General features: G+C 43.4%; 2 protein-coding genes across 2 annotated transcripts in view; one reads left to right on the plus strand and one right to left on the minus strand.

Moving 5' to 3' along the window:
* Positions 1 to 1,777, plus strand: part of ATG10 (autophagy related 10) — a 57,561-nt gene extending 55,784 nt beyond the window's left edge. Inside the window, exon 7 of the mRNA XM_057386735.1 lies at positions 244 to 1,777. Coding sequence (XP_057242718.1) covers positions 244 to 256 — 13 coding nt within the window. The 3' untranslated portion in view covers positions 257 to 1,777. The remainder of the gene's footprint in view (positions 1 to 243) is intronic.
* Positions 1,778 to 4,795: 3,018 nt separating this feature from the next.
* On the minus strand, positions 4,796 to 6,798 carry RPS23 (ribosomal protein S23). Its single transcript, XM_057386734.1, has 4 exons — positions 6,716 to 6,798; positions 6,317 to 6,476; positions 5,093 to 5,213; positions 4,796 to 4,992 (listed from the first exon to the last, which is right to left on the minus strand). The coding sequence occupies exons 1-4, from the start codon at positions 6,717 to 6,719 to the stop codon at positions 4,846 to 4,848; spliced, it is 432 nt and encodes a 143-aa protein (XP_057242717.1). The 5' UTR covers positions 6,720 to 6,798; the 3' UTR covers positions 4,796 to 4,845.
* Between the last annotated feature and the right edge of the window lie 4,949 nt (positions 6,799 to 11,747).

The raw sequence follows: 11,747 nt of genomic DNA on the forward strand, positions 1-11,747 counted from the left end.
AATACAATACTCAGCTAACCTAGGACACTGCCTCACCTGCTTTGCAGTGAAAATTTGTGCAGAGAGAGCACATTGCTCACAGCTTTCACAAACCCAGAGGGTCTCTGATGCTCTGGGGTCTCTCAGGTGTGGGGAAATGTTTTCTGTTGGTTCCCCCAGCACAGGGCGGGGTTGTGGTCTGGCACAACCACCACAAGGATTTTTATTTAATCCCTTTTTTTGTGTCTGCTGTCACCCCTGCAGAGCCCTGACCTGAAGGACTGGTGGTGTGGTGATCAGGCTGTGATAAAGCTGCTGCAGACTTCCCTGGGGATGAAGGAAAAGGATCCCTCCTGGCTGGTCAGCCGTGCTGGTGTGGAAATGATTGATCCTGGCTCTTTCTCTGGCCACTGATGACCTCTGACCACTGGTAGACCTCGGGGCAGTTATGGGAGCACCTCCCCAGCACAGATATAAAAYACTGCCCTTGAGGTCACTGCTCTCACACATGCACAGGTCTGAGTTGAGTGGCTGTTTGCACTGAACTCACCTGCACCATCTGTGGGACAGAAAATACACCATAAATACAGAAAAAAACTCTGTGAGCTTGTGGCACTCGGGGTGTGGGCTGAGGCTGCTCCACCTTCTCCTCCAGAGCTCCCAGCACACACAGAACATCCTCATCCCAAATATCCCRTGGTTGTTGGCAGGTTTGCTCCCCAGCCTCGCTCCTCCTGCAGCCTCCCCTGACAGCTGTGGGTTTTTGGGGAGCTTTTGGACAGCCAGATTACGAGGAGCTCCCGTGTCACCCAGCCCTATAAATAAAAGAATTTTATTTGCAGAATGAAACAAGAGCCYGAGCAGGTGAGATGGAGCCACAGATTTTACATTGTACATTTAGCAATTGTCTTTTCCACACAAAGTCCAGTGTGTGCCACATCAGAGCTGGGAGTGTGAAATGAATCCAGGTTCTGGCTTTGCAGATGTTTTTAACTTCCATCACATGTCATTGGTGGATATAAAATACAGAGGACAGTCCTTAAAGTTCCACTGGTGCAGCATTTGTTTGCCAGCCATTTGGAATTAATCATGAAAGCACATAATTAAYTTTGTTCTGGGTCATAACAACCTGAAAAGTCATTTTTACCTGTGTCAGATTTGCAAAATATGGCCAGCAGCTACCTTGATTTTGGGGACACTTTTGGTAATACATGCTTGTTAATTGCATCCACAGCCCATTTTCAAATTTAATTCAGACGGAGACAGGAGGGAAAGAGAACAAAAAGCAGGTTTAAGAGCTGTTAAATGTTCACCCCTGCTCTGTGATCTTCATTTGTGGTACCCTGGAACMGAGGAGTAGAAGCACTCAGCCTTCAAAAARTGGCATTTRTATGTAAAGGGAAATATTTTTRTTTTRCATGGAAAAAGTCTCAACAGCCATTACTTTCTACCTTAATTTMCCATTTGTAAACGAAGCAGAGGATTATTTGAACAGGGCATTGCACGTGGTACTGCCCCAGGATTTGCTCTGACAGAGACAGCATCGTATCAATATTTCCCTGAAATCTGCCTGGAAAACCAAAATTCAGTCAGATATAAATACGCAGAGGTTAGATAGAGGAACAAATACAGGATAACATACATATTTGGGATCAAGGAGATAAATAAATATGTTTGGATATCTCCTTTTTAATACCTGGGGTGGGAGGTAGGCACCCAATTTCCCATTTTACATTTATGCTGTAATGAATTAGGATATCTTAACACAATTTCTATGTGCAAAAGACATATAAATATATATATTTTCTTTTTTTAATCAAATAAATTGTGGCAATATTTTGTGGTTACATTTTGTGTTGTGGTTTGTTAATCAGTGAAACTATTGAAGATCCTTAGATCTGAGCTTGGGTTGTTTGTACATGCATTATCTGAATTTTCACATCTTACCAAGGAGAAAATTTCCAGTTTAGATGTGTAAATTTGCTCATTTGTTAATCTTTGCTAATCTGGGGAGTCAGAGCAAGGGAGTTTCCTTATTTCTGGGGACTTCTTGTAAGAGAACAATCTCATACCTGCCCTGGGCTGCCAGAATAATCAAAAAGAATTAATTTTACGCGTCCACCTAAGCCAAAAAAATTGTGGTTTTGTGTAGAAAGCAGTCGGTAGCCATGCACATAATCCCTCATTTGTGTCAGCATGACCAGGTAAGGATTTAACCCCCTGCCAGGAGATTTGAGGTTGCCTGGCTTTGGTTTCTAACAGGAACATTCCTTCGCACRCAGGAAATGTTGAGCTACTTAATTACAGCTAAACACAGCGAAGTAATCAGTATCAATTCTTGCTGCAGCTCCATGAATTTCAGCAAAACTTTCTTAATAACTTTTCCCCCCACCCCTATTTGCTATGGTGATGGTTTCATGAGTCTGTTTGGACATCTGTATTTATATTGCACACATATGAATTCAGTTCCAGCACAAAGGAAKGACGATTGCTCTTCCCTCTGAATGGTGAAGTCACAATTATTTCCTCAAAAATGCTCTCTTCTAGAGAACAGCGTGTGTATGGGTATTTATACCTATTTTTAGTAACATGTAGGCTTTTAAAAGTGTTTCAAGGAATTTGAATTCAAGTGCATTTTCTAGCGAGAAATTCTTACCACCTAGAATAAAAAAAAATATATATATACCTGAGGCTCGGAGCTGCAGAAGTAAGCCTGTGTGGAGCGCTCAGGATTAGGAAGGTGTCACACAYGTTGTTATCTTTTGGATTTCATTAAAAATCTTTAAAAACCCCGCACCAGGAGGAAGCTTTCAGTCCCCACTTGAGAGCTCGTTGTAGCTGTCACCTCCTGAAGACAAATTCACCTTAAGGCGAGAGAGGATTTCACTGCTGTGTTTGAACWGAGAGTGGATTTACAGAGCACCCTCTTAACACCTTCCTCAAGTGTTGTTATAAAACAACATCTCCTGCAGCAGCGTTGTTATTCAGTTGGGTACTGCTGGTATCAGGTGCTTGGCCAACTGCTTTAATGGGAGAAAATATTAATTACTTTTGGTGATGGGGTGAAATATGGCCAGCCGTGGATTCCCCTCTGTTTTGGAGGATTTGGGCTGTGTATAATTATAACGTATTTGTGAGGTGTAAAACCCCTCTAAAGTGATGTGGTGGCGTTTGGCTCAGCTCATCTTTCCCTGATTTCTTTCTGCAGTGTCCAGGGGACCCCAGCTGTTCCTGGGCTTTGGCACAATCACAGAATCACAGGATGGGTGAAGTGGGAAGGGACTGAAATCCCACCCAGGTCCACCCCATCCATGGCAGGGACATCTCCCGCTGTTCCAGGCTGCTCCCAGCCCCAGTGTCCAGCCTGGCCTTGGACACTCAAAGGGATCCAGGGATGGAATTCCATCCCAGCCCCTCCCCACCCTCCCAGGGAACAATTCCTGCCCAATATCCCATCCATCGCTGCCCTCTGGCAGTGTGACCCCATTCATTCCCTGTGTCCTGTCCCTCCATCCCCTGTCCCCAGTCTCTCTCTCCATCTTTCCTTTGGTCCCTTCAGGCCACTCTGAGCTCACCCCAAAGCTGCTCCTGTGCTTTGGAACAATCGCAGCTGTGCCAGCCTTCCCTCCCAGCAGAGCTGCTCCATCCTCTGCCCATCCTGGAGCCTCCTCTGGGCTCCTCCAGCAGCTCCAGGTCCCTCCTGTGCTGGGATCCTGCTGCCCATGGGGGGCTCAGCCCAGCTCAGGGGGTTTGGGGTCCCAGCTCAGGGGATTTGGGGTCCCAGCAGGGGGGTTTGGGGTCCCAGCATGGAGGGTTTGGGGTTCCAGCATGGAGGGTTTTGGGGTCCCAGCTCTCACCCCAAACACCCCCAGGGCCTTTTCTGCTCATCCCCACCTGGACCCAGCCCTGGGCTGCTCTCGTGCCTCTCTGGAGCCTCCCTTTGGCCGAATTTCCCCGTTTCTTTTGTCAAAAAACCCACTCAAGTTTTTGGCTGGAACGTTTCMGTTTCGGCTGTCCCCTCCCCGCTCCTGTCGCGACATCTGCTGGCGACACGGCCTCACCACAGCGCCCGCGGGATCTTCCTCCCTCGGAATCTGGAGATTCAGTTCCCCTTCCCTTCTGCCTCTCGAAACCTCGAGATTCTCAACGCGTTCTTAGATTCCTACTCCATTTGCATATAAATAATTGAACTTTGATATTAATTTCTGTCTAAGTAAATGAGTGATTTGAAACGAGAGCCTTGCAGTTGTAACAAGGGGATAATTCACAGTCTGAGTTCAGCCAAATAAAGATTTTGAGGTGTTACAGTATTAAAACCCCTGCACATTTTTAGTCTAGCTAAGTTAAAAACTCAGACACCCAAGTCAGTGCACAAGAGAGCACTAAAGCAGATGTCCTCAAATTGGGCAGACTTACCCCAAAATAACCTTTGTTAATTTGTGCTGAACACTGGGTGAATCTTTTTGGGCTGAGGTTGGGTAGATTGGTTCAATAAACCCTTCAGGGCCCAAACTCGAGTTCTGTGCCTGTGCTTACACGAGAGACCAGAACTGCTGCCACAAACACCATTTCCAATGACCATTTTTTACGTGAAGAAGGCTCTTTTTCACAATTATGCGTTTAAAATTCTTGCAGTTTCTCCTCCCTTGAGGGGATATTCTGATTGCTGGTCAGCAGTCCCAGAGGAACACGAAGGTTTGGGATTTTTCTATGGCCAGATCTAGAAGAAATTTAATTTCATTTTCTACGGCAAGGTGTTGCTAACCACCCCATCCTCCTCCTCCAGCACTCCATGAGCAACAAACAGATCACTCTGTTAACTCAAAACATTTTATTGGTGTTTCTGTCAGATTGGTGAGGGTTTATTTACGACCTGGGTCTCTCCTTCTTGCCCTTGTAGAGGGCCAGCAGGGACACGTTGGCCACCTTGACCACCTTGAAACGAACACCTGGGATGTCCCCGACGGCGTGGCCCTTTCGCCCRAACCCGGCCACCAGCACCTCGTCATTCTCCTGTGACACAAACGGGACAGGGGACACGGTGAGAACACCACGAGCAAATCTGTCACCCACACCTTTTCCTCACAGCATTTTAGTGATTTTTGACAATTACCTCGATGAAGTTGAGGCAGCCATCATTGGGGACGAAAGCTGTGATTTTTTTGCCGTTTTTAATGAGCTGGACCCTGACACATTTCCTGATGGCAGAGTTGGGCTGCTTGGCCTCTACTCCACTGCAAAGGAAACAAAAAAAAAAAAATATCACAGGAAGGTCATCAATTAACTCAAAATTAACTGTTTTAATGTTAACTGTTTAGTTAATTAACTTGTCTTCAGTGTAAATTATATCTGTATTTCAACACCTATRAGCTGTMTGTTTAGAAGTACTGAATTAACAGAATACCCAACCAATATTATAGAATATATATTAATGTAGATTTTTATATAAACACACAAAATACCACTTCCTAAACCAGGTAGAAACCTAGTATTAAGTGACCTCCCGACTAACTCAAATCCAAAAAAAAACCCCCAAAATAAAAAACCCCTGAACAACCCAAATCACTCTGCTTAAAAAGCAGAGCCTTGGCAGCATCTCAATGAAATTTATAAATTATTAAAGGGGGGAAAGAAAAACGCAGGAGATAGGATCTATGACACATGGCACACAAACACAATTTTTGTGCCCCAAGTCCTGATTTCCCCCAAGCCAGGCCAAAACAAAATCTTGCCTTTTCCTTTCTTTTGCCCAAACTTCCTTATTTTTCCTCATTTTCACAGAGATTAGTTTTCTCCTATTCTTACAAAAAAATCAGTTCTTTTTAGAAAAATCCTGCAAGTTTCTCATAATGCCTCAGTGTGTGCCAAAATTTTTTTTCCATAAATTTTTTCCCAAGATCCTATTTTTTTTGTAAGAAAATCCTGCTTATATTCTGCAATTTTTGGGGGAGGGGAAAAAAAGATCCTAATCCCCGTTTTTGTGCCCCAAGTCCTGATTTCCCCCAAGCCAGGCAAAAAGAAAATCTTGCCTTTTCCTTTCTTTTGCCCAAACTTCCTTATTTTTCCTCATTTTCACAGAAATTAGTTTTCTCCTATTCTTACAAAAAAAACCCATTTATTTTTAAAAGATCCTGCAAGTTTCTCATAAAGCCTCAGTGTATGCCAAAATTTTTTTTCTACAATTTTTTCCCAAGTCCTATTTTTTTGTAAGAAAATCCTGCTTATATTCTGCAATTTTTGGGGTAAGAAAAAAAAACGATCCTAATCCCTGTTTTTCCCCATCCTGCATRGGAACCGCATCCCGGGGGCTCCGGGTTGGGTTTGAAGGARCACCCACACTTTCTCCAGAACGATGCCTTTGGCGTGGGAAGCGCCCCCGAAAGGGTTGGCCTTCAGCGCCGTGCCCAAATGCGCYTTTTTATACTGCTTATCGTGCCACTTCTGATCCCGGCGGTGACTGCGCAGCTTCCGAGCGGTGCGGAGACCTCGGCACTTCCCTGCGGGAGGAAACAGAGCGGCGGTGAGGAGAAGAAAGAGTTATGAGGGGAAAGGAGGCCTGAGGAGGCCATGCGGCGGGTAATGGCGGCCGCGGCCTCCCCGCCCTCAGCGCTGCTCGCACGGCCCCCAGCCGCCCGCGGACGGGCGGAGAGCAGCCCGGAGCACCTCGGGCACCGCCGGGGACCGCGTAGAACCATCCCCGGCCCCACACCCGGCCCCAAAACGGCAGAGCGCTCACCCATCTTCACCGCGCGGCTGCCGAGCGACGAAAGAGAGAGAAACGCCCGCGCCGCCGCCTATAGCCGCGCCACGCAGGACCCCGCGGGCTGTCCTCACCGCGCCTGAYCGAAACACCCCGGCACCGCGCTGGGCAGCCCGGCAAGCTGGAGTCCGCGGGTTCGAATCCCGGTGGGGCGGCGAAGAGCTGTAAGGACCCCGTGGCGTGTTGAGGACCGCGGGTTCGAATCCCGGCGCTGACGGAATCGCGGCGCGGCCTCACCTAAAATTAAAAAAAAAACTTTACACGTAGAAAACCGACGTTTTGTTATACATCACGAGGTGCGTGTGTGTGTGGGGTGCATCTCTTCCTGTCACCCACACCGAGGTCACGCTTGTGTAGGTATTGTACAGTTTTTTGCTCGAATGTGTTTATACATGCAAAACTTTCGCGCCTGTTTCTAGAAATCCTCCCGCACCTGTTCATCAATTTCACGGTTTTTATTACACACACAAACCTTTGTACCTCCTCTTTTCACCTTTATTAGGCCACAGGGAGGAGCTGATGTGTGGTGTGGCTGTGTTTGGTGATTTTTGCCACAAAACCGGACTGTCCGGCCCACACTGAGGAAATTCTGGTTATTTTTGACMTGTAGAACCGCCGATAACAGATCATCTCGTTGTTCTGACAGGTAAAAGTGCAGATTTTGTTTATTTATTTAGCTTTTACTCCCACAGAGGGCTTTTGTTTGGCCCTTATTCCCACAGAGGCCCCTGGTATTGTTGCTGAAACTGTGGGAAAAACGAAAATTCTCCAATAACATTTTTAATGTTAGAAAGTTGAAGCGTTGCTTTATTTTCTGGCCAGGATGTGCCACAGAAATCATCCACACAAAGCCCGGATTTGCGGATAAAATCATTCCATGACACATGGATTTTACAGGATTTTCCCCAAATTTTATGCAGCGAAACCCACAAAAATTTATTGGTTTAATGTTCGTTGGTTACAAGATTTTTCTCTCAAACTTTATGCAGTCAAAACCCGGAGACCTTTATTGGTTTAATGTTCATTGGTTCAGTGTTATGGGGTTTTTAGTATTTGGGGTCCAACTGGATCTGGATTTCTTTGCTTTTTATGCTAATTAAAAATTAGCTATTTTTAGCTAAAATTAGCTATTTTTTAGCGTCCTATTTTTTGTCTCTTTTTTTAGCCCAGGTGCCTTTGACTGTGCTGGGGGAAAGTTTGGAGTTGATGTTTATGGCCTTTGATGGCCCTTTATCTTTTGTACATTTCTTAATTTGTTCAGTTTGTTAAGCCTCACTTGGTGGAACAATGCCCTGGAAAGAAACTTCAAAACTTTTCCCTCAAAGGCGAACAAGATCTTTGATTAAAAATGAAATGTAAAAAATTTAATATAAAATATGAAATATAAGTACAAATAAAAATAAATATAAATATAAATAACTAAACTATAACTAAACTGTAATTATAACTAAACTATAACTAAACTGTAATTATAACTAAACTAAACTGTAAATATAAATAAAATATAAAATATGAATATGAATATGAATATGAATATGAATATGAATATAAATATAAATGTAAAAATATAAATGTAAATATATATAAGATAAATATAAGTAATATAAATAACTATAACTATAACTATAACTATAACTATAACTATAACTATAACTAAACTAAACTATAACTATAACTAAACTATAACTATAACTAAACTATAAATATATATATAAATATAGATCTAAATGTAAATATATAAATATAAATAGATATAGAAATTATAAATATAAATATATAAATATAACTATAAATACAAATATATAAATATAAGGTAAATATAAATATAAATAATATAAATAACTATAACTAAACTAAACTATAACTATAACTATAACTACAACTATAACTATATAACTAAACTATAACTAAACTGTAACTATAAATAGAAATAGAAATAGAAATAGAAATAGAAATAGAAATAGAAATAGAAATAGAAATAGAAATAGAAATAGAAATAGAAATATAATAGAAATGTAAATATATAAATATAAGATAAAAATAAATATAAATATACATAATATAAATAATATTAATAATATAAATAACCATAACTATAACTAAACTAAACTAAACTATAACTAAACTAGAAATAGAAATAGAAATAGAAATAGAAATAGAAATAGAAATAGAAATAGAAATAGAAATAGAATAAAATATATTAAAAAATAAATTTTTAACCTGGTATATTTTGGTTGAGCTCAGCAGCAGGGAGGGTTGGAATCCCGGGGATCGCGGGTTCAAATCCCACCCAGGGCGGGTGCAGGGACTGAGCACAGAACCTGTTTTGGGATTTGTGCCTGGAACGAGTCAGTGCTGAGCTGGGAATCAGATCTTTTCCGGGGGAAAAAACCAACAGAAAAGAGAAAACAGCCTCAAGCTGCAGCGGGACAGGCTCAGGTTGGATATTGGGAAAATTCCCCCTTTCCCTGCCCATCCCTGGCACCTGGGAATAGAGACAGGGGTGGCTTTTATGGGTTTTTTCCCCCAACCTTAATGACTCTGTCGTTCTTACTTCCAGCTTTCCATGGAATTATGGAATGGTTTGAGTTGGGAGGGATCTGAAATCCCAGCCAGTGCCACCCCTGCCATGACAGGGACATGTCCCACTGTCCCAGGCTGCTCCCAGCCCCAATGTCCAGGGATGGGACACTGTGGCTTGAATTCCTTCATTGTCCCCGAGCCTCACAGCAGATCTCCACCAGATCTCCACCTGTGACAAAAACAAGGTTGTGTTTCTCAATTTTGAGAGCTGGCTCAGTCCGTGGTGCCAGACTGCATCAATCCAAACCATCAGCGTTCCCTTCCCTTTTGGGAGCGACTCTGAAGAGGCAGGAATTAAATATAAACGCATCTTTTTTATAAACACAGCCTGTGCTCACGGCTAAAATAGAAAATACGTGCTTTGTGTTTTTATGTAGGGGCTGGTTTTRCATTAAATCTTTGCAGAATAATTGCAATAATAAAAAAAAAAATTAAATATTATAAAAGTCCTAACTTCTCCTACAAAAGAAACCCCAGGCAAAAACCATAAACCCCATCAACACTTGGAGGAGGAAACATTTCTGTTACAAAAAGCAATTCCTGAAGATGCAGTTCCGCTGTTTGGTAATTTTAAAACCAGGGGAGTTTGCCTTGTAAAAATGCTGCAGCTTTGCTTTACAATGTCAGGAATATTAGGAATTCCTAAAAGCTGRCTATGACAAAATATACTATATTAAACTGGCATTTATTGCACAAATATTCATTAAGATGTCAAGATCTGGGAAAGGAATAGTTTGACACGAAGCAACCATAGGGTTTGCTCTATTTTTTTCAACTACACCAGGACTTTGGGACAATTCTGTTCAGACAGCTTTTTGTCATTTCACCCCATTCTTCAAAATCAGTTTAGGGTTTGGTTTTTTTTTTAATCCAAAATGTAATAGTTTAATCCTAGATTATAGCTAAACACCACACAGCCTCTTCCTCACTCCCCTCCTTTCCTGTAGGGGAATTGTACCAAAAATGGGTTCAGATAGAAGAATTTAATGACTGAAATAGGATCAACTGTTTGATTTAATGTAAACAACAAACAAGAATAAAGTCAATTAAGGCTGATGAGTGAGAGGTGTGCAGGCCTTATGAGGAATCCCTGGAAGGTGTCCCATGGCAGTGGGGTGGAACGAGATGACCTTTGGGGTCAAACCCGATCCATTCTGTGATCCCAAAATCCTCGTGGAGGAGTTTTTGCAGGAACTGGCACAGCCCTCGGGGCACCGTGGGCATCTGTTCCCTTTGGACAGCACCAGTGCTGCCAGATAAGCGCTTCTAAAATTAAATGTCTCGGTTGGCCAAGCAGATAAATCCACCCAAAATCCCACCACTTATCCTAAAAGTCCCGGTATAATCTGATCTCTGATTCCTGGCGCCCCACAGTGCTGTGCAGCCAGGGGACAGAGGGGTGATGACACACACGGGGCCACCGTGGGGTTTTTTTGGGGTGGTTTCCTCCCTGTCCTTCCCTGAGGGTGGAGAAGGGCCTGGGATCCATGTGGGAATTTCTCAGGGATGGAAAATTTTGGGAATGTGGGGAATGGCGCAGGGGGTGAGAGGTTGATCCCAGAATCCAAACTATTCTGGGATTCTGGGAACCCTAAATCCCATCCCATCCCATCCCATCCCAGAAGGATGCAGAAAGACTTTCTGGCCTGGTTAGTTTCCTGGAGGGAGGATTGTGCTGGAACTGAGACAAGCTTTTTCTGTGTTTTAAGGATATTTGTATATTCTCTCCATGCTTGTGTTGCATTGTCAGTGCACTGCRAATCAGAGCAGTGATATATTGGATTAAAAAGGTGAAATGACATGTCCAGTGCTGATGTGTGTGAAGTGGCTGTCACCTCACACTAATTTGGCTAAATTTGGGAAGCTTCCTGGTGACCTGATGTGGCACTGGGAGGTGGCTGCAAACAGCTGGAAGTGATTTGTGCCCGAGGAGACGCAGCCACGGAGATAAATCATCCGTGTTTKTGTCCTCTGTAGCGTGCAAACCCAGCGTGTGCACAGCTGCAGGGGCACCAGGCAGCACAGCGGTCACTCCAGTGGTCACTCAGAGTGTCCACCAGCACCCCAGTGGTCACTCAGTGTGGCTGGACAGTGGTRGTGGACCGGGGATGGGCAGAATGCCACGTCTGACCCGTCACTCTCCATGTGCCTCAAAGAGCTGTGAGCCTTTGCACTGGCTTGAACTGAATGTTATTACCTTTCTTGCGAGGTAGATTTAAAAAAAAAAAAAAATTATTTAAAGTACAATTAGAGCTGCTGTGCCTCTTTGCTGGGGCTGGGAATGTCTGAGCTGCTTTGGTAGGAGATGGGGAACAAACCTGGGGCACTTTGCTGCATCAGGAGAACTCTGCATCACAACCAAAATATTGTCTGCAAATGGGGAAAAAAGGTGATGAGCAACAGTTTAATCCTTTTACTTGGTATA

Source organism: Malurus melanocephalus, unplaced genomic scaffold (genome assembly GCF_030028575.1).
Source record: "Malurus melanocephalus ecotype Western Australia unplaced genomic scaffold, MMel_1.1 scaffold_1042, whole genome shotgun sequence".
Lineage (NCBI taxonomy): Eukaryota > Metazoa > Chordata > Aves > Passeriformes > Maluridae > Malurus > Malurus melanocephalus.